Source organism: Coturnix japonica, chromosome 5 (genome assembly GCF_001577835.2).
Source record: "Coturnix japonica isolate 7356 chromosome 5, Coturnix japonica 2.1, whole genome shotgun sequence".
NCBI lineage: Eukaryota > Metazoa > Chordata > Aves > Galliformes > Phasianidae > Coturnix > Coturnix japonica.
Window position 1 is genome coordinate 48,575,117 of NC_029520.1, and position 23,404 is coordinate 48,598,520.

General features: G+C 43.6%; 1 protein-coding gene across 1 annotated transcript in view; it reads right to left on the reverse strand.

The window, feature by feature from the left end:
- Positions 1-23,404, reverse strand: part of RHOJ (ras homolog family member J) — a 50,247-nt gene that overhangs the window by 12,426 nt on the left and 14,417 nt on the right. The window contains exon 3 of the mRNA XM_015865635.2: positions 1,110-1,168. Coding sequence (XP_015721121.1) covers positions 1,110-1,168 — 59 coding nt within the window. The remainder of the gene's footprint in view (positions 1-1,109; positions 1,169-23,404) is intronic.

The window sequence follows — 23,404 nt, forward strand, 5'->3', positions numbered from 1 at the left end:
CTTGCAGACAGCAGAGTCTCATTCTGCGTTGTTTATGCATTTCATAGCAGCCATGGGCAGAAAAGTGCAGACAAGGAGAGATCCTGAAAGCAAAACCCAACACCCAGAGCTTCTCTGTCCCATGGAGAGAAGCAGGCTCTCTTATCTGCTCCTCCCTGCTGCCTCCTGAATCAGCTCTGACGGGAGGTGGATATTAGGCATTATACTCCAAAAAAGTGGGGATGCAGTGGCACAGCTGCCCGGGGAGGTGCTGTAGTCAGCATCCCTTGAAGTGTTCAAGAGCCACAGAGATGTGGCACTGAGGGACATGGGCAGTGGGCATGGTAGGGTGAGTTGTAGTTGGGCTTAGGGATCTTGGAGGTCTTCCACAATTTTAATGATTCTATGGTTCTGTGAGTAGCTGGTAAATGTGGACTTGAGCCCTCCATGGCTGGGAAGGAGCTTGGATTTGCTCCCTCTCCTCTTGGCAGCTGAATTCCTGCAAGGTTTCCATGCCACTGATGGTCTTTGTTCTGCAAGTCACTGGCATTTTGGAGGTAGGGGAGAGAGTTCATCATGAACCTGGTACCTTCTTCTGCTTGGGATGGGATCCTGTCCTGGGATGGGTGCCCATCTGATTGGGTTAATGTTTCTGCAGTCAATAGCTGGTGACTGATAGCCTATTGCTGTATTATACTGGTTTTCTGGTCTCAGAAACTGGAATTCTTCTCTGTATCTCCAATGCCACCATGTGGTAATTGGAAGAAAACAGTGACTTCTATAAAAGGCTATACCTGCTTTGTGTGGGGATGGAGTGCATGTATGGGAGGCAGAACATCACCATCAGGCTTTGCTTTTTGCTTAGACTTTCTCGTGGTAGGGATGTGTGTATGTGTGTGTTTTGTTGCTAAACTGGAATGAAATCTATGTGTAAAAAAATAAAAGGTCAACAGCTCAGCCATTACAGCTCATTATCAGCTGTTAATATTAAAAATATTAAACACACACACACAAACAACAACAAGGTAAACATCAAAACATCATGATAAAACAACAGCACAGTCAACAAAACCAATATATGATAAAAAACAAAGAGAAAGGAAACTTATTGATGTTTGGCATAGATTTACCTGCCCTGCTGTGTCATACAGTCCCAGAAGGTGCTGTTGTCCTCCCACAGTCACGGTTACTGAAAGAGAGAAGCAGAGGGATGTTGTTTATGCAGAAGCCAGTGGAAACATTTTAGTAATTTTTAATTCTAAAATGCCAATATACCCCTGTGCTTAACATTGGTGTGTGTCTTACCATATGCTTTGCAATGGAAAAGCACCTACCGGTTTGTAGAAGATAAATAGCTTCTAGAATGGGAAACAATGTCCTGCTTGGAATCTCTTGAACTTTAAGTCTCTGTCATTGTGGCTGGACAGATTGATTATTCAGCAGCTTTACTTGCTTACAAAGCAATGCAGTAATTTTGCTAGTGTATGAACAGAACCAAACTGACATCCTGAGAGCACAAAGGCTCAGCAAGGAGCAGACTTGCTGATGAGAGCAGAACAGAACACCGCCGAGGCTGCCTTGTGATACGGAAGGGAAAGAGGAGATGGGAAAGAGGAGATGGGGAAGGGTTTGGGAGCCCTCCTTCATCTCCTCACTTTGGGAGGTAGCATGCATGCAGTGCATTTCCCACAGGGACTTGAAATGGGGGTAGCTGTTGAGCATGGAGGTACCATAAATGCTTGAGGTCTGCGGGTGGAAGAGCCCAGTGAAGGTATAACAAGAGTTGAACTCTTCAGAAGGAGACTCTGGTAAATGATTTCCCCACGGGTGTTTACTGTCTGGTAGAATAACTGTCTTTGCAATGCATGTCTCAAATCCACACCTATTACTCCTTTTTTTAGCTGATCCATATGAGGGAAATAGGAATAGAGTTGCTAGGGATTAACCTCACACATGCTGCTTCCTTTTTGAGTGGTTCTGTGTCTGGCAAACTTCATTTTAGCTGCCATGGACCTGACTTCAGGAGATGTTACACAGCTCCACCTGAAGCTAGGAATGCAAAGGGAACTTACAAATGGAAGCTATAAGGATGCTTATGAAATCTGGCACTCACTGAAGTCGTCTAGTCAAAACAAGAAGTGTAAGACCTTAATGACATGTCCCTGCAGCTTTTCTCTTGGGAATGCTGTGACTGAATGCAGTGTCACTGCCTTGTGGGGTGGACATCGTGGCAGATAAGAGGAGTGGTGTGATGGGACCCCTGGCTCCCCCAGGTCTGCAAGAGCCCCGTGACTCAATACTGGGTCATTTTCCACTTCCATGTGTGAGAGTCATCTCCAGGAAATCAAGTGACACATCGCTCTTGGCATGTCCCCCGGTTTCCTCCTCTTTGAAAAACAAGATCTGATTACAAAGAAGGTGATTTTCTAACTCAGATTTATCCTGCTGGTTACATATATTCTTTCTGACATGAAAATCAGGTGTTCTGCTTTGACCTGTAATTGGCATAAATACCATCCTGTAGATGTAGAACTGTACTAAGCACCTTTCTTTAATTGCTGCTGTGATCATCTGCTAGCAGCTTGTACAGGACTCTGCTAGCCAATATTTTCCAGCAGAAAGCCTCTAAGTCTCACAATTTGATGTCACCTCAACTCTGGGTGAGATCTTTCTTCTGCTGAGCAAATACAATTGCCCATCTGATATTTACACTACCTAAAATACACTTCCAAGGTGGGAGGGCAGGGAGGCCTCTGGGGCTGGGATTCAGCTGATTGCACTCAGCGGAGCTCTTGGTCTAATGAGGTGGTGAGGAATTCACTGCTTTGCTTGTAGCCCACAGATGTTTAGTGATTTTAAAGTTGGATGGGATTCGCAGCATCATTTATTCTGCTCTGAATAGCGTATCTAGTGTCTTCCTACAAGGCTTTTTTCTTATACTATTCTTGTTGCTCTTCTCCAAATTCCTTCTGAAGCAGTCAGTGGGATGAGACACTGAGGCCTAAGCAATGGTTTCCTTAATGATTTAGCCAGTGGTAACACAGCTTTGCTATTCCTACCCGTCTTTCCTCAGTTGCTGACCTAATGGTTGCATTGGCTGGTTATTCTCATTACTTAATAAGCCTTGCTGTAGTTTTTGCTTTTCTTTAGCCCAAAGCTAAATAATTGCTCTGATTATATTCTTATTAACTCTGCATGTGCATGGAAAACGTGGAGACTGACTCAGATGCCCAGTGAAGCTCCTCAAGGCAGGAGGCAAATAACCACATGGGATTACACAGAGCTCCCATGGTATAGAAGACAGAGTTAGAGATTTCTGAGAGGCTGGGATTGACTATGCAGGGACAGCCTTTTGGAGAACGATGTTTTGGAAGCATCTAAGATGCAATACTGAAGTGCTTTCAAAGTTTAATTTCCAGGCATCTCTCTCTGCTGTCTCTAGGCATTGCACTTCTCCTCAGGCTCTAATTTCTCTCAGCTCTCTCATGATTAGGGATGAGCAGAGACAAGCAGTAGGACGTAACAATGGGCACCCCTGCTCTCTCGTTGAACACTGTGTAATAATGCATTTAGTGGGAAAATCCAGTGGAATTAGTGGGAAAGTGCCCAACCCTGACCTGCATTGCAGCTGCATTGGAAAAGTAGACCAGTTCCAAGTGACAGCTTTATTGTCCCATTCTGCTACAAGAATAGATGCATCCAGACAGTGCCATCTCACAAAACGATTCATGGTTTACTTTGTGCTTTTTAGCATCTTGAAAAGATAGAGGCCATAGATTTATATCTTGCCTGCAGCTCTCCACAGCTGGGCATCTGCTGTGCAGAGAAAGCTAGCAGAAGAGAGGTACCTGTCCACTAATCATTTTTATTCAAACAGCTGATATGAAGTGCTGCAAATCTTCCAAAGTGCATTGAGAAGACGGACGTCAGTGTTGGCCAGCCTACATGACAAAGAACACAAAAGCAGTGGAAGTGGATTAAGAAGATCAAGCAGAGTGCCTTTGGTCCAGAAATGATTGAATGAAAATGGAAATTCCCAAAGCTTTCAGAACAAGCACTGGACTAAAACATGAGCCAGCTTCTTCCCACTCTGGGACGTTACTTATTTATAGACAGCATGAATGAAGTTGATTTATTGGAATCATTGACCTCACCGTCTGTAAAATCAGCACTGGAGGATTTGCCATGCGTCTCAGTGAGTTACTGCTCTGCTGATCAATCCTTGAACAAATTCAGCTTTGCTGATAGCAGAGTCCAAGAAGCTTTGGGGTCTCTGCAAGGAAAGCTGTGCCCCATTCCTCCAGTATTATGGTACTGAGGGAGCTCTTGGAGCCACAGTATTGTGCAAAGCTCTTTTAGATGGAAAAGTCTACTCTGATTATAGTGCTTGGGGAACTGAGGAAAACTGACATTGTATCTGTAAGTGTTTTGATAGGTTTCATTCTGTCTTAAATACGGGGCTGTGCACAGCAGCAGGCTGGGAGGTGTTTCCTGGGTGGTTCAGCTCACTGTGCACCATCATCTGTCCCCATGGAAGGCAGTTCTGCTCCCAGGTTAGAAATTAATAATAGCTGCCTATGTAAATGCACCGAATTTGCAGGCAAATTCTCTCTGTAGTGTGCATTTCAATTATACTGTTAAGGGCCTTTTTACTCTTTCCTGTAAGTAATAGCTCTAAATCCAAGCAAACCTTAGAAGTACAGTGTAGCGTTAAGTAGTGTAAATAGATAGATCCTGAACATATTATTAAAAAATATTATGATCATTTCTAAACAGAATCACAGAATCACAGAATTATCAAGGTTGGAAAAGACCTAGAAGATCATCCAGTCCAACCATTACCAATATTTCCCAGTTAAATCATATCCCTCAACACCACATCCAAGCGTTTCTTGAACACTCCCATGGTCGGTGACTCCACCACCTCCCTGGGCAGTGCATTCCAATGCCTGACTACCCTTTTTGAGATGTAATACTTCCTAATGTTCAGCCTGAATCTCCCCTGCCTCAGCTTGGAGCCATTCCCTCTAGTTCTATCAGTGTCTACATGAGAGAAAAGGCCGACCCCAAGCTCACTACAACCTCCCTTCAGGAAGTTATAGAGAGCTATAAGGTCTCCCCTGAGCCTCCTGTTCTTCAGGCTGAACAATCCTAGCTACCCCAGCTAAACCATGAAGAACACAGGATATCTTCCTAACCCTGACTGAATGGAAGTGCCCTTTGTGTTATCATGTGGTTGGTTGTGGCATTGGGATGAGTGAGAGAAGAAAATTTTGCCTGTGACTGGAACATGAGTCTATCCAAAAACTGAAAGGCAGAATGCAGATAATTATCTATATCTATATTTTTAGCTCTACTAAATATTTTTAAGCTTCCATCACTGTAGCACAATGTCTAGGAATATGTTTTGCTGGATCTGGGATTATGGCTCAAGTCAATAGCAAAGGCTATTTTAGTGCTGAGATAATTAAAGTGTAACTGATAATTGGAATAATCTTATTAATGTTTTAACTAGCCGTACTGACCTGATGCTATGGCATTTTTGTTTATTTTAATGCATATGGAGTCAGTCAAGACTCTTTAAAGTAGCTTTTTATTGAGACCAGAATCAGTGAAGGATGTATTTGGAGTCTCCTAACAGAGATGTTACGAGCATGGTGAGTACAGCAAGGAGTGTGACTTTTTCTCTAGAGAGAAAAGGTGGGAACAAGGGGAGTCTTTATCAAGTGTTATCAAGGGAACATGAGACTTGATAAGCAGCACTGGAATAAATGGAAGATCAGTGGCAAAATGAGACCAATCTCAAAGAAACGTGCCAAGGCATTACGTAGGTTATTTCTCAAACTTATTACAGAAGCTGTTTGTGTGGTTGGTGGAATCCAGGCAGTTTTCTACTGCATCTCATCCTGCACTGCTGGACGATCAGAAGGAAATTTATTTATTTATCCATTTATTATTATTATTTGTCTAGAAAGGAGAGAGAAGCAGTCTGGAGAAGCAAACACTACACTGTCTCCTTAAAAACAGTGGTGATCTGTCACGGTCTTGTTAGATGGCAGCGAGAGCAGATAATGCTCATGGAAAGGCATGAAATCTCTGCTCTGCAGTGGCCAGGTTGTCCTCAGTGTGAGGATGATGGAGCAGCTATTTCACTGTGACTTATACTGGCAGGAGACCCTGTGCCCTGAACTTGACAGAGGTCCTTGGCACTTGCTGAGAAAAACTTCAGCAAAGGCATTTTAATCCTCAGCAGCTATAACTTCAGTGGTCTGCATTTTTCTAGGCTGACAGACTGAGGAGCTTTTACTTCTAGCATTCCTGAAACATTCCTGGCTGAGTGTGGCCCAAGAGCCTCTTGGGCAGACAGTCTGTGCTGGTCATCCCACATTAGTCAGTGTTGGTAATTGTGGTAGAACAAGCCAAGGAATGAGGGGCATGGAGCTAAGATGGGTATGTCCTGGAAGCTGGGTGAAGGAGGTGGAGACATGCTGCTCTGGCTGCTGGATGTGCTTCAAGGGGAAAATGGCTTCTCTGTTTAACGTAGAACATAGAACATCCCATGTTGGAAGAGACCCATAAAGATCACAGTCCAAGCCCTGACTCCACACAGCACCACCCAGACCCAAACCCTGTGTTTCAGAGAGGTGTCTCAGTGCTCCCTGAGCTCTGGCACTTGGGGCTGTGCCCGCTGCCCTGGGCAGCCTGTTCCATGCCCACTGCCCTCTGGGGCACAGCCTTTCCCTAACCCCTGCCTGGCCCTCCCCTATGATGCAGCTTTATGCCTTTCCCTTGGGCCCCTCTGCTCCCTGTGAGGAGCTGTAGATCACCACTCAGCCTCCTTATTTGTCTTCCCTTCCATACCATTTCCCATCCTTTCCTCAACAAAATCTACAGACGCCAAAACTAGAAGGCAAGGAAAATCTAGTTGTACACTGAAGGAATCAGGAACGTATTGCCCATGGCAGCCCTGATATTAGAGGAAATACAAAATGTTTGAAACATATATGACTGAGGAAGCAGAAATGTTAAGCACCATAAGCAGAAATCTTGGAAATATTTAAACTTTCTGATAAGAAAACCTGAAGTTAGATGATTATATGTACTTTTTTTTTCTCAGCTACCATGGAGGTTTTGCACATTGTTAATGCTTTCTGTGTCCTGCTGAGAGGCCTACCACTTTCCTCTCTGTTTGGCAGCCACTGTGGACAATGAACTGATTGTAATGTAGGAAAAGCAACTAATGTGGATGGCTGAGATGCCTGGTCTTAACTCTCTGTGAGAGGGAGAGAAGGTGAGTGCCAACCTGAGCTTATGAGATCATTAACCTTTATTTTTGCGTGACTGCATTCATGTGAAGCAGAAGGTGGGATGGGGTGTGATCATAGAGCCATAAAACACCTTAGGTTGGAAGGGACCTGGCTGGGGCAAAGGGCCCCCATGCAGCCTGGCTTGGGGCACCCACAGCTGTCCAGGCAGCCCCCCATGACCTGAGAAGAGCACTTTCATCCCCACATACATCTGTGGGATAGTTTGGGGACTTTTCAGGCTGAGTTGGTCTTGCAAGAGAGGAAGAGACTGAAGGGGCTGGTTGGTCTGGAGCAGGAAAAATTGTCCTTTGAACTGAAAAGATAATCCAAATTCACACATAGAGCTGGACAGGAATTTTCAGCTAGAGATTTTGGGTAAAAATTTTGAAGGTAGTTGCAAATGCATTAGAACTAAGGCTGACATGGATTAGTGTGAACACCCCTTTGATTTACAAATCCCGAAGTGAAGGAGCTCTGCTTTTCCAGCAGACACATTTATTTACTTATTTGTTTTGCTTATTATTGTGGTTGTTCCGTCCCTGGGGGTATTCAAGGCCAGGTTGGGTGGGCACTGGGCAGCCTGGTCTGATATTAGGTTATAGAGGCTGGCAGCCTTGCCTGTAGCGGGGGACTTGGAATTTGATGATCCTTGAGGTCCCTTCCAACCCAGGCCATTCTATGATTCTATGATGGTTTACAGAAAGTTTTCTCTTATGCATGTCTTATATTTTTTAGCCTCTTTTATGCTGAAAGTTAATTCTGAAATGCACAACTCCTTCAAGAGACATGGATCTGTAGTGGGCTTCTGTTAGAATTAATGCATCTAACCATTCTGCTAATCATTCTGTGCTTCAATACTACTTTTGAATTGTATCTTCAACTGAGCTGAGTTTCCAGGATTATCCTGCACTCCCTGTTGGCTGTAACCCCACTTAGAACATATTTACTCCTGAAATAATTTATGAGGCATCATTCACCTTTTCTTCTGCCTTGTGAACATCAGAGGCAGCTATGCTGAGCTCAGAGGACTAAGCTTTTGGTTGGGAGGAACATCCATCATAATGTCTTCTGGTTGGATAAGTCAAGTGAATGAATTTTGAAACAAGTGCTGTGTACTTTTGTGTAAATTGCCATTAAATGGCTTTATGTTAATAAGTGATGGTCGCTTCAGTTCCAGAAGGGAGGAAATTTATGGTGAAATGATTATTTTTGTAACATTTCCTCCATTCCCTTAAACAAAAAAGAACCTCGTCAGCAAAATACGGCACAGCAGCATATACCTCAGGTAGAAAAAATAATATTAACCTGTAGGAAATCTGGCTTCTCTACAGATTGTTCTTTCATCCGCCAGAAACATGATTTATTTTCCATCTATCGTTATTGAAAGCTGTATTTGCTTAATAATTGACTGAAATAGACAGCTCTTAAAGCAGGCATCCTGAAAAATAGTTTTCCACACAACGCCTGGCAGTTTTTTGTTCTATTTCACATTGCTCTCCTGAGAACCAAACCCCATCCCCCCCCCCCAACCCCCATCCCACCATGTTTTCTTGGGCTTTAATCTGTATTGGAAAATGTTGACACGATTCTTTGCTTACATGAAAGCGACACTAATGGGGATCAGATCTGACTTCAGAGAAAAGGATCTTTGAAGAAAAATCACAGAATGTTGCAAATAAAAGGGAAATTAATCCAGGTAGAAAATCTATAGCTACTTTCTGCAAATTATTTCCAAGCATGATGTGAATTGCGCCTTTGATTTGAGTGCTGGTTAGCACAGTGAATGGATTTTAAGCAGCATATTTTACACAGCCAGAGACATGAAAAGCCTTGTTTTTAAAGAAGGCATTGTTCTCTGCTTCTATTTTTATGACGGCAACACCTAGGATCATGACTCCATTGTATCAGGCCTGTGCAAACACAGGGGCAGAAACCAGCCTGGCTCTGCAGAGCAAACATGCTAACAATGAAGGTGGAGAAAGAAAATTTCCTGTTTCACAGCAGGGGAAGTGAGGTGCCCAGAGCTGATGAAGCTCCTCAGGACCAAGTGAGCAGCCTGAGGCTGTTGTGGGTGCAAAGCCCACAGCTTCAGGTTGGGCATGAATAAAAGGTTCTACACTGAGAGGGTGGTTGGCACTGGAACAGGCTGCCCAGGGCAGTGGGCAGAGCCTCAGTCTGCCAGAGTTAAGGGGTGTTTGGGCCCTGCTCTCAGACACAGGGTTTTGCTTTTGGGTGGTGCTCTGGTGAGCCACAGTTTGGACTCGATGATCCTTGTATGTCCATTCCAACTTGGGATATTCTATGATTCTCTGATCTTCTGAGCTGTCATCCAGGGCAGTAATGTCCTACACCCAGCCCTCTTGTTGTCAGACCATCAGATAACCTTCCAGTTTCTATCCTGTCAGAGTCTGATGGATTCCCAGAAACTCTTTCAGAAAGAGCAACCAAGGAGTTAAGCTGCCAGGTTAAGTAAAGAAGGAATCAACTCAGACACCTCTAAGCTCAATTTCTGAAGCCTTCTCAGTTGCCTCAGATTGGCATTATGAAGGATATCTCTCTGGCTCCCTGCAAACTCACATGTATAAGGAACACAACCATGAAGTTGCATTGGGATGGAGGTGCATGGGGGATGCTGATGCTGGTTTTAGACCCTCTGTGATGCTGCTTACATGGGTGGAGGAAGCACCATGTCTGTCTGGGATGTGTCTGTCTGTCCATCTGCTGGCTCTGGTACAATGGGGTGCACTGCTCTGCAATTAGTGACTGTGTTGTATGCTTGCTATGGCTTGTGGCAAAGCAAAGTGGAAGGAAAGAGGAAGGGATTGTGGACCACAGAGCTTTGGCCTACAACCTGAAGACACTGTTGAGAGGGGGAAAAAAACCAAGAATGACTTTTGCATTATGCGCTGGTATTTTTAGTGCTTTGTACAAAGGATCTTTTTTCTCTGTGCTTTTCTGTCTTTTTCAGCCTAAGGCTGGGTATAGCAGGTGAATTTTCACTCTAGAAAGCACAGAAGATAGAATAAGCTCAGCTGCTTTCACCTAGTGTGCTTTGCCTTTTGCACAGATCTCAAGATTATCCAGAGCTCCAATCCAAGTGGAAACAGGACAAAACCTCTGCATGAAGCAGTGTCTCCACTTTGGCTGTAGGCTGTGTGTAACCAGGCAGGGAGCATCTGCAAGGATGGGTCTGTGCAACCTCAGCCTCGTGGGATGATGGGCATCAAGAAGGCAATGCAGATGCTGCTCAGTGCATCTGTTCCAGGCTCAGCATCGCAGCACTTCTACCTTTGCCTAATGAGCAAACCATGAAAGTCTGAAGGTAAAGGTTTTCCTAAACACCAACACCACCAATGCAAAATCAAGCATAATCACACCCAGAGTCTTCAGGACTTTGGTTAAAATAGGACCTATGGAAGTGCTAGTTGGGGAAATGCTTGCAGACCTCCAGCACCATGGCTCAGTGGCTGCAGGGAGGTGAGCTCTGCCTGTGCCCATGCTGACCTGGTGCTGCAATGAATGTTACGTGCTGTGGGACAAGAAGTAGTTTACATATCCTTCTCCAGAGCCTACCACACAGCTTAGAGTGCAGAAGATGCTTTCCTATTGCAACTTGCCAGCAGCACACTATGTGTGTGTGTGTGTATGTGTTTTTTGTTGTATGCTCCTTAGCCAAGCAACATTTTCCACAGATGGTGCCTGAGCTCAGCCTGCACCTGCACGTGTGTGTAAATAGGGACATAATTATCCAGTTTGTTGGAATTGTGCTTTCAGCCCTAAGCCCATTTTCCCTCCCTTTGTATACTTAGAGCAAAAGAATTTGATCTCTTGCATACAGCAACTTTTTACTGCAATTGATGTGCTACAATTACTGTCCTCTTCTACTGTACAAATCAAATTTGTTGTTCATTTATTTCCCCTCTGGCGTACAGCCTCCTTGTCTGTTGTTGTTTTCTCAGCATTTATCATCATAGCCAAAAAACAAGCTGCAGAATCTGGAAGCTATACCTACGTTATTAAACAACTCTGAGAAGGCTCATAGGGAGATGGGCTTTTTCTGGCTTGAAAAACATAGCAGAGTGAAAGGGCCAAATTTCATTTTGCTGAGGTTCTTGCAGGGATGCTAGAACAAATGGGCAGCTCTTTCTGTGTAATATAAACACGAATCTGAGTGCTTCCTGGTCCTCTTGGAGAATGAGTGTTCAGAGACATAAGTCTGGGGGTGGCTTCCTGCATTGTTTCATCCTTGGTGTTGACTTAAATAGGTTGGAGCTTGAGGTGGCCATGGGAGGTGATTGAGTGACTGTTGAAATATGTAACGATTCAGGATCCTTGTAAATCAGAACCATGATCTGGAGGAGAGTGCAAAAGCTGAGGGTGCAGGTAGGGTTGCAGACTTCTCACATCGCAGCATTTTCCCCTGCCAGCTGGCATAGCTGCACCATGCATCTCAATGGAAATCCCTCTGCCTGAACTGAATGGATGTAGCAGTGATGTAGTGGAGGTATGTGACACAGCAGCTCAGCGTGGAGAGGGATGGATGGGGCTGTCAGGCTGATGGTGATGCACACAGCTATTTTTGGCAGTTTCACTACCCAGGCAGTGTTGAGTCTGGTCTGATGCAAACTGGCATGCTTCACTGCTGAGGCTCATATGGCAAACATTGATGCTTGGCATATATTCTTGAATTGTTTCCCTGTTAACTTGCCATACTTCTGTCTTTGTTATCTGTTTTTCATTCTGTCTCTGGTCCACACACAGCGAGATATCTGTGCTGAATCACTGAGAGGGACTGAATGATGCCTTGTCCTTAGTGTTCAGACACTGGTGCAACTCCTGCCATCCCGAGAGTCATGCAGCAGGTCAGCCTGGTGCTGCTGTGTGTAAAGTAAGCTATTCTTGTGCTGGTTTCCCCACACAGAACTTTTAGTACAATTCTGCAATGTCTTTACCCTTAAGTAATGTAGAAAGGTAAGCTGTGTCTAATCTAGTTATTAGAAGATCCACAGCTCTGCAGGTCAGTGAAGAGCCAAAAGCATCGTTTAATAGCTGACCTGTGCTGCTGGCCCCTGCTTGCACTGGGCTTTTGCAGGGAATCCAAAGCAGCTGCTCAGCAAGGATCTGTGATGTGTCTGTGCAAATCACAGCCTGGGGCCAGAGGCCGATTATTTCTGAGTCGGTGGCATTTTTTTATTCCAGGAATGTTGCATCATTGTGTCTGAAATGTTGTCCTTCTCCTATGCAGTGATAGAGGCTGACCTTGGTCCCATCGCTGCTCTGGGGTCCTTGCTCACAAGGATGTGGATGCAGAGGAGGAGGGGAGGGTACACTTCCACTGGGTTTATTCTCAGTTCAAGACACTACCAGGAAAAACCCTGTTAAATCCCCACTGGGGATGTTTCTCCTCAATTACTGCTGTCTCATTTCCCCCCATCAAATTCCTCATGGACTTGTCATCAGCATTCATCTCGCTTGTGCGGTTCATTCCACCCTGACCCACACTGCTCCCTGGAGAGGAGAGGCATCTTTGTCTGAGTCAGATGTGCTCTGCTCACACCCTGCTTTCCATGCTCTGTTGTGTGCCTTGCAAGCACCAGCTGTGCTCAGGCCCACTGCAACGCACTTTGCTATTTCTTCTTGTTATAGGCTGGGTTGATGGGTTGAGGTCAATTGTATGAGGCTTAACAAGACCAAGTACCAGGTACTGCACTTTGGTCACAACAACACCATGCAATGCTACAGGCTGCATTGAGATCATCTGCAAACTGCTTCTGCAGGTACCAACTTCAGAGCTGCTTAGAGAAGGTTTGTTGCACAGGGGGACTTGCAAACAGCTGACACTTGTGCTGACAGGAGGGTTAAAATACAACGAAACACATCTGACAGGCACACTCTTTACTTGCGCAAGGCTCTGAGGAGAGAGCATTTGTCAGAAGGGATAAAGTGGGTACATGGCTGGCTGTGTTGTGCTGCCTGCAAAAAGGTCTTTGGTGCCTTCAAACGCCACTTACTATCAAATCATGAAGAATGCTTAGAAGCCAGCGTTGATGCAAACAGAGCTTAAAAAAATACATATCTGGTAAGGTTCCACTGCTAAGCACTTTGGCTCTCATCTTGTGGTTGGACATGTGTGGGCAGATGCTTGTGTTCCTGCGGAGCCCCTTGGACTACAAGGGGAAGCACACACAGGGTTGTAAGCCAGCTGTTTGCCTGAGGTTCTGCTGGATGGGGTCTTAGTGTGCGGTTTTGAAAGGCAGCTGGATGATTTTAATCCATGTATCCACTCAACCTCAGCAGGAACTGTAATACATAGGTGATTTTTGACACTTTCATCGCTTTCTTGTTTACCAAGGATTGGGTAAATGTTTCAATTTTTCAATATTTTTTTTCCAGCCATTCTCACTCTTTCATCTCACTATACCCTACCCACTATATCCTACCTTGCTACCAGTCACTGGCGTCCATATTTTTATGGAATCATTAAGATTAGAAAAGCCCACTAAGGTAATCAAGTCTAACCCCAGCCCATCCCCAGCATGCTCACTAACCATGTCTCTCAGCACCATACCTTCATGTTTCTTGAACACCTCCACCACTTTCCTGGGGCCCAGCTATTTCTGTAAAGCCCTTGGCTTCAACAAGCAAGACGCCAGCCAGAAAAAGGAGAAACTCTGAATGGAAATACTTAGAAATCCATGGGATTTGCATAGGTCCCACTCTACTGCATACGCACTGAATCTTGTTGAATCCAAAACTGAATGAGTACTCAAAAATTTAAGAAAAAAATTCTTTAAGTGAATCTTGAATTTCAGTCAGTTCTTTCTAATGGCAAAACAAATGTTAAACAATAGCTGAACAGTCAGTTTTAGTGCCTGGGATCTGTGGGGTATGTGTACTCAAGCTTTTTCTTGTGGTGATGGGAACTTAGTGAACATAGATCCTACAAGGTTGGTGGCAGTAACTCCAAGATATATATGCCCAGTGTTCCCTGCCTATCACATGGGTTACGTTTTCTGTTCTTTGCCATTGCAGCTTTTATTAAGTGTCTCTTGGGCTGTGTCCTGCTGAGTCAATGGAAAAGTACTGTTGCTGCACTGGAAGCAGGAGCTGGCTGGTGAGTTCTTTCTAGTCTGAACGTGACTGGTTGTAATTCACAACATATGCAGTGAGATGGGTAATAATAGTCCAGTAACAAGTGTTACCTTTTACAAGGTAAATTAGTTTATGTGTATGTGTGTCCATCTCCTCTATATTCTGGTGTTCCTTCTTTAGGACTGTTGTGATGCTTTGCACAGAAGATTTGAGAGTTGCCACTTTCAATAGGAAAAGAAATGCTAAGCTTTGTCAAATGTTTGAACCAGTGCTTGAGGTCAGCCAGACTAGAGGAAAATGCTTGTTGAGAGTTCTGCCCTGTTAATGAATTGTGGCAGTTTTGCACTTGTTAGGTATCAGCCCAATATTGGCTGGTACTCCTGTAGATATCTAGGTAGCATATGGCTAATGTGACCCAGCACCACGCGACAGCCAAGTTCAGGACACTGGAACTCCCAGATCACCAGGGCTGAGTTCACCCTTGCTTTAAAGGCGAGATCACGGGCTGCACGTAGAGATGAGTGAAGATGTTTGCTGCTAATCCTGTTGGCTGGGATGTCTTGGCATCATCCCATGTGCAAGAGTTTTTGCTTATCTCATACATGGATGAGGAAAACAGGGGAAAAAGGAAAAAAAAAGGTGTTGCAGAAAGAAGCCTTCAGAAGTACTAAGTGCTGGAGAAAGCAAATACTTACTTTCACTTTGGAAAAGGGGTTTCTGGGCTGCAAGCTGTGCACAGACGTGTGCGTCCTGCATCTGGGACACTGCAGGGGCTCCATCTACTGAGATGAACTTTGCAGAACATGAAAACCAGCCAATGCTTCCACTGTATAGCACATACTTAGGAAAATGGCTCTGTTGTACCCGGCTTTACATCTTTAATACAAAAAGACTGCATTGTACTTTCCAGGCACGGCCTGAATGCAGATTTGTGAATATGGTCTATATGGCTGCTTTGCTTCCACAAGCTTTTTCTTACAGTCCCTACTTAGTAAAATGTTAAGTCCTTCATTGAAATTCCACCTCCAGTGGAACAGCCCTCAATCAGCCGTCCCTGGGAAAACACAGCAAGCTATGACAGCAGAAGCATTGTGATGAGCCTCCCCTATGCTCTCTTGGCATTTATTGAACATTTTCCATTATTTTGGATAAGGGGTCAGTGCTCCTCTGGAATCTCATCTGTGCTTTTGATTCTCTGTTATCTAGCAAAACATAACGTCATTTAAAACAAGCACCAGAATCAGAAACCAGCCCTTGGATAACTTGGGAAGAGCCCGTTTTAATAATATTTGTTTCGATGATTCTGTGACTCAAGCAGCAATGAGCTGCCATACCCATCTGACCTTGTATATTTAGATAAGAATTGTTTCTTATGAAATCAAAGATCTGCTCATGTTTTGCATCTGTAACGTCTGTTATATTTTGTCCTAAATATGGAAAAAAATGAATCTACTGTAAAGTGTGCCATGGATGTGACTATCCAAACCTTGTTTGGTTTTTTTTAGTGTCCTTACCAGGACTGATTTGGATCAAGAATTACTAACCTATATTTCCCTTCTAAAAATATATATATCTATTTTAAAGATGTCCCTGTTTATGCACACACTCATATCCAAGGACTTCCAGACAGACTTTGCAAACTTACAGCTCTCTGTTCTCCTGTTCAATAGCAACATTAACAGCACCTCACCGTGCTTGTTGTCATTGCTGTTCTGGCCTCAGTAACAAAGGTTGTTGACTCAAGTTGGCTTTAATCCCTTCTCCGACTGCTTGAGTCCCTCTTAGTTTGAAGAGATTCACCTCCACTAGGTTTGATTTGGATAGAAATGCTCCCAGTTCCCATACTTAGAGGCAGACAGTGATACCTTATAGTTGTAAAATTGATAAGGGGGATGAGCAGAGAGGAAGAAAACCCAAAGGCAGAAGGGGAAGACAGTGCAGCAGACAGTGCAGGCTATTGCCTAGCTATATTGAACAGCTGCCTTTGGTGGCTAGGAAGTTACAGCAGACATTTTACAAAGACAGAACACATCTTTCAGTGTATAATTATATGATTACAATGTAATGATATGGGTGATTATCACCATTTCAAAAACAAAATTCCTCCTTTATTTTTTCCTTTTATTTTGCAGCTATTTCATACTCATAAAGTACTGTCCTGCAGCAGATCCTGATGCACTTACTGTCTATGAACATAACTGCAGGCCCAGGACAGCCAAGTACTAACCCACACAATTGAGGTTGTCAAGATCTGGCCCCATGCACATTGTTTCTTTCAGTGAGTGGCAATCTTTCCTCTGATCCATGAGGACGTTTTGTGAAGCAAAGTCCTAAATTTCAAGCCTTGCAGCTTGCACATGTGTTCCTGTCAGCCACCAGGGACTGGTAAGATTCCAGTTAGAACTGGCACTCTTGATTTTCCTTGCCTTGCACTGGAAGATATATGAGAGTTTGTTTATGTGAGATTTGGGAGAACAAAGGCATATTAAATCCCACCCTTCCAATAGGATATATATTTTTTCAACCTTGAAGCAAATTTTCTATGTCTGTGTGTTCTGGCTTTTCAACTCAATAGCCTGCAGGCATTAACCATGTCAGCAAGGAAATGGAAAGCTCATTACTATGCCATTAGAAGGTTTAAAACTGAAAACCAGAGTCTATAACAACAGCAAATGGGATATCAAAGACATGTCCCTCTGCTTGATCCTTTCACTGCACTGGGGCTGGATGGATGCTGTGAAGGATATTTTGTTGTACCCACACACTCCCCAGCTATTTCAGAATGTTGAGATGTAATTCCTATGTTTTTATTATTTAAGCAATATTATTTCATATTCTTATTTGGCCAGATAACAAGAATCAAAACAGGTGATAGCATGAGTCCTTGAGGTAAAGGAGTGCTATGAATGAGAGTTCACTCTCCATTATTCCTCCAAACAGTTCATTTGTGACACCAGTGCCCCATGAGTTTCACGGGGCAACTACCTCAGCCCTATAATTGCCACAGAGATCACTCAATGCATTTTACTGAAAACAAAAAATGGAAAAGAAAATAATGAAAAAAGGTATCATAAATGTTGGCGGTTGGAGGTCATTTAGGCTATTGTGTATATATGGCACTTGGATAAAAGGTTGCTTTCTGCCCTGAGCTTCCTATTCTGCCTCTCTCTGGTCCCTTTGGACCATTATCCTGCTGATCTCCATCATTTTTTTTCCTGTAAACCCCCACCCATGATGCACCACTTGAACTTTTTCCCTACAGACAGTATTTTCTGAACACTCTACTTTATTTTTTGTGACTTTTGAGGACATTTCCCATTTCTGGCATATCTTTCAGAGTGATACACTGAGCTGACTTGGTACAGAATGATACAAATCCCACATTCTTGTACAGGACATGTTTCCACTCCTGTGCCCCCCTGTTTTAATCCTGCGTTTCCTTCCCCATGCTGAGGCAGGGCTGTGTGCAACCTCACTTTGCACCCATGCGAGCACTGTGCTTTCTTTGGGGTATGCAGGTTGCAGTCAGATGGGGAGTGCTATTTTGGGAGGGTAATGCCACCAAAAGCAAAACAAATCTGTCACAAAACCACTTCTACATCAGCAGCAATTTTAAGCCTTCATCTGCACATACATCCCAGGAAGGAAGTTTCCTGTATTTTGCACTGTTGGTTCCCTAAGGGGAAAAATATCTGCTTGAAGCAGGTCCTCTAGAGGATTCGAAGTTCCCCTGAGGAATGTGTCTCTGAGCCAAAAGCTTCAGGTGCAGCTGATCACAGTAAACCTGGGGCTGCCAAGGGGATGGAGAGGTTGATGAGGGTGGAAGCATTTGGGGCTAGAAGCTACAAGCAGGCAGTCTGGAGGCTGACAGTGCTATCCAACCTGTGCTCTTTTCTTGGATATGTGATTTTTGCCAAGGTTTGCAGAGCGTGCTCGAGGGGCTGTGCTGATTAAGTGGAAACCACAGGTATCAAATCTCAGTTGCAGAAGGTAAGTGGGGTCTGGATGCATGGGAACCTCCAAAATTTTATATCATTTCGGTGTGCTTCAGATGAATATACTGACCTTTAAAAGGCAAAGCAAAGAGAGGCAAGCTGGCTGGCTTTGCTTGCAGAGTTCTGCTGCTGGGTCTTGGTAGTCACAAGTGCAAAACACACTTGATGCTTAGGACCAGTGATAAAACCCAAGGGAATGGCATGAAACTGTGACAGGGGAGGCTGAGATTGGATATCTGGACATGGCACAAGATCCCCAGGGCAGGGGGCACAGACCTGGTCAGCCAGAGTTCCAGGAGTGTATGGACAGAAGGTTTGGGTGGTCCTGTGTAGAGCCAGAAGTTGGACTCAATGATCTTCAGGAGTCCTTTCCAACTTGGGATGTTTTATGATTCTTTGAACTTTGATTTCTGAGACGTGGCAGTGGTATATAAAAATTCTTTGGTCCTGGTGAGAGAGGCAGTGGCTCAGTGTGTTTCCTCAGGGTTTGTTTCTAACGCTGTGGCATTTGTTAGCAATTGCCAGGTGCCTTCTCAAAGTTTCCAGCTGAGTTCTACTGGGACCTGTGGCACCAACTGGTGTCTTACACAGAAAACACAACACTGGAATTTTAAGAATGAGATTTGTTGATAGCAAATAGCACAGAGACTTTGCATCATCTGCGAATACCAGAAATTAATTTGATTTTCACTTCCACACTGGAAGACAGTTATATCTAAACCTTGAGCCCAGCCTACCCGTGGTGGGCAAGCCCTGTGTAATTCACGCAGAAGCAAAGTGGGTGGATGATCATTTCCACTTCGGTTGTCTTTCATGAGACCTGATGAGGCACAAGAACAGCATCATTTCATCTGTGTCTGAGTGCCTCAGCACAGACACAACATTGAACTGATGACAAAAGTGTGTGGCAGCCATGGGAGAAAACACACACAAAAAAAAATCATTTACCTCCCTTCCTCATCACTGTAAGTTAAATGGGACATGCTTTATTCCCAGCACAATTATAAATTAAAGTGAGTTGAGCTGAAGAGGGACTGGATGGTGCACAGCATAGGCTGGAGTGGAGTTTACAAAAAGCTGCCTTTTAAATCTTATGCCTACATTCTGTTTCTCTCTGGAACAAAATACGATACTTCCAGCCTACAATATGATGTGAGTCATAATATTGCCATTCTGCTCTCAGCATAATTGGAGCATACCTATGGTATGAAGTGGGAGAAATATTTGGCCAAGAAGAAAGCTTCAGAATTTTATGTACTGTCAAGACGTGCTTAATAAATGGGGAGTATTATTTTCATATTGCGTAATTCAGACTTTCCTCATTCTGGGGCTGTTTCAACAAAACATGCAAGTGTGTGCTTATCTTTAATTAGTGTTTAAGCCAAGATGACTGTTAACATACTAATGGGAAGGACTTTTCAAAGGGATAGGCTTCTCTACATGCATGGAGGCAACCATGTGCTTGCACCAGCATAGGGGCTGAAGGAACTCTGGCAGGAGGATGTGGAGGGTGGGTGTTAGTGGCAGAAAGCACATATATTTGCCATGATCTGAGGTCATTTATCCCGTGCTGCTGCTGTTTTTGTAAGGACAGACTTCAGCAGTCTCCGCTATCACCCACGTGAGCATGGACTCAGATGGAAAGGCTTTAGGGCAGGGTATGAAGCCCTCATCCTGACAATGACAACAAACTCATTGCCTTCAGCAGACCAGATTTCATTCCCTGCATGTGAAGAGACTCAGACAGAGAGAGGAATGGTCATGTTGTGTGTGGCTGGCTGTGAAATATTTTGTCAAAGGAAACAGGGCTTGATCTTGAACTCTTCCAGGCGAAAAGTCAAGAATGATGTGAACACAAAATGGCAAGTGAGGCAGCGCGTGGGTGAAGCTTTGGTCTATGATACCAATGACTTGGCCTTGGTTCCTGCCCTCAGCTGTGTAACTTTCCCAATGCCAGTGTCTCCCTCCAAATTAAATGGGAGCGTTGAAACAAAATTGCTTTTAAATGAAGCCTGATGAACTCTCATATATCACTGTGGTCATATGAGAGACAATCCACAGGTTTAACTTAATGTTTATTTAGTATAGCTCACCCTCTATATTAACTGCTGTTATTATTAACTGCTGTGATGCCTGCTGTCCACAGGGCTTTCGTGATCAAGAATATATAAAATAACAGTTGTTCATTTTAGTTTTAAGCATTCAATAGCGTGCAGTGAGTTGTTGAACATTAGGCAGCGTGTGCACTATGATGCTGTGCTCTCATATGAAGTCTGTTTTTTGAGCAAACAGCCCAAAAATCTCACTTGCCCTTGGTGATGAGAGCTCATAGAATCAGAGCACCAATGAACGTTTGAACCCTCCAGAGTGTGAAGTAATAATGGCCAGCTGGTGTCAGTGAGCAAATGGCTAAGATATGAGGATTAAATCTGGTTTATACCACACCACTGAGGACCTCTAAAAGACTGGTTTGGATTGGCTTTCAGATGATTTCAGAACAATTTCTGCCCTTTCTAAACAGCAACATTCCTTTGTTCAAACAGGATCTTTGGACTTCCAGTTTAAGAATAAATTCTGGAAAACAGATGGGTCTACTGCTGCTGAGATCCTCTGGTTGAATTAAGAAGAGAAAACCAATAGGACATATATGCCTATATGTAACTTGACATTCCTTTCCTTCTGTTAAAACGATGAATTGTTATTGCTGTGCTCATGGGCAGCCTGTGTACTCCAAGCTGACTCCATGTTGTTGAACATAGAGATTGATAAAGTCAGGCATTTCCCATGATGTGATGGTTAGTGATGGGCTGGTTCTCAAGAAGCCAAATGAGATCTGGGTATAGGAAAAATGTTTGTCTATTTGTAAACATAGGAAAACAGTGAAGACAAATTAATTTGATCTTATGCCTAAATCCATCATCATAAGCTTGTGATTCTCTTTGTAATTCTTTTAACAAATTGGAACAGTAATTTGAAGAATATCAGTGCAGTATCATTTTGAGCAGCTCACATTAGCCAGTGTTCGTTCTAACAAATATGCTTTCCTTCACAATGCTACAATAATTTTTCTTTGGAGTTTTTACCCAGCCCTATTCCTTTGCATGTATTGATTTCCCATAGGCTTCCTACACTAAGTTTTGTTTTTTTGGATTATTTTTTTTGGGGGGGGTTTGTTTTTTTGAAGTTGGCTACATGTCTGGGAAATACACACCCTTGTGTTCCAAGAGGGCAGAGGGAGGTATTTCTAGAAATAGCAAAATGACAAACAAATAGTGAGAGATTCTGGCCTTGGCCACCTTACTATAAACTCAGCCCATAGATCTTTTTTCAGAACTGAGGTTTCCCATCTGTCAATGGGTGGATATAAATTCCAGCGGATATTGAAGAGACATCTGGAGTGTATCCGTTGCACTCCCAGTGTCCGTGAGCATCACCCACTTACCATATATTTTTTGCTGACCTAAGGGAATTTGTGGTCTTCCCTCCAAATGGGTAATGGCAAAAATTCTGTTATGTCTAACATCCGCTATTACAGCTACTAAGAGTCTCTGATACTGAGACCCCTGCTTAGTGCTTGTCCTTCCATAGCTAAACTTAATGAGTGTCTTTTATAAGCTAATGGGTTGGGTGCTGAGGAATGAGCTCTCTGCTTTGCTGCAAAGGAGATGGTGATGTCAGTGACAATGTCATTAACAATGGGGGAACCAGAAGCCTTCAGCCTTCAAGGATTTGAACCACACTGGAACAAAAATGAGGACAGGAGATTTTCCAAGGAACCCAATGTGCTTCTTTTCAAAACTCAGCGACAGAATTTGAATGAGCTCTCAAGTTCCACATGGTGCCTTCAAAAACCCCAGCATAAGTTTTAAGGGAGAGAAAAAGGAGATTTTTCCATCCTCCCACATTCCAAAGTGCCCAAACAAGTCTTCCAGGCAGCCACATTTTTTTCTACACCAGAAATGACTCCATTGTACAAAGCGAATGCCAAGGCCCAGGTTTGTTCTGGTCTTTGCACGTATTTTTCAAATCAGTGTTTATTTTGCCTGATCTGCTCTGACTTTCTGGTTCCTGTTTCTGTTGTCTCCCATTGTTGCTGGTGAACTTTGGCCCTTACCGGGATTATGGTGGAGTTGCCTTTGTTTGAAGAGGTACATGGGAGATTTTTCAATGCTGTTGTGCTGTGAGAAAAGGAGGGGCAGCTCTTTTGACTTTTCCATCCCATTCTACCCCTCTTATCTCCTCCTGCCTCTCCTCTGGGCTGTGTTTCATCTGCAGCTTTCCTGGCACTTGTGGTTGCTCTTTGCCCATTATCCTGTATTGAGGCTGCCATGCCCCTGCTCCATGCCAAATGCCATGTGTGTTCCTCTGCTGACCAGTCTCCTTCTCTTCTCACTATTAAAATATATGGAGGGAAATTAAGCTCATTTGCTACCACCTGTAATTAGCAGGGGTTACATCTCTGAGATGGTGAATGGCTTTAGGGCCATTGCCTTTGTTTAGCAATGTGCATCAATGCGAATGATGTGGAGGAAAATTCCATAGAGCAGAAACTAGAGACACTCTCTAACTGCTTCTGTAAATTAATACAACAAAGAGAGCCAGGAAAAAAAATCCAAAATGTATGCTCTTTGTAATCTGATAAGTCTTTGACAAAAATAAATTTCACCATTGTTATTGTATGAAAATTTCCTTGCATCTCCTGCAAATATATAAGGTGAAAATTGATGCTTGTTCTTGAGAAAATATCTATTGTGTGTCATAAATCCCTTCATTCTTATCTTATTGAAGCTTAGGAGTTTGCACAGAAATGCATTAAGAAAATTGTCTACTTCTTTCATTTATTTTATTGATCTAATTACTGGCCTTCTGTTATATGCAGTACATTCATTCACTTCAAAGGTTTCCTGACTTAGATGTGCTTGTGCCCAACTCTGTGAGTCTTCCAAAACCAGATGAACCCAGCACTTTGTGTGAGCATATCTTGAAAAGGATTTCTTAAGAATCTGTTGTTTCCTCTCTATTCGGTATCAA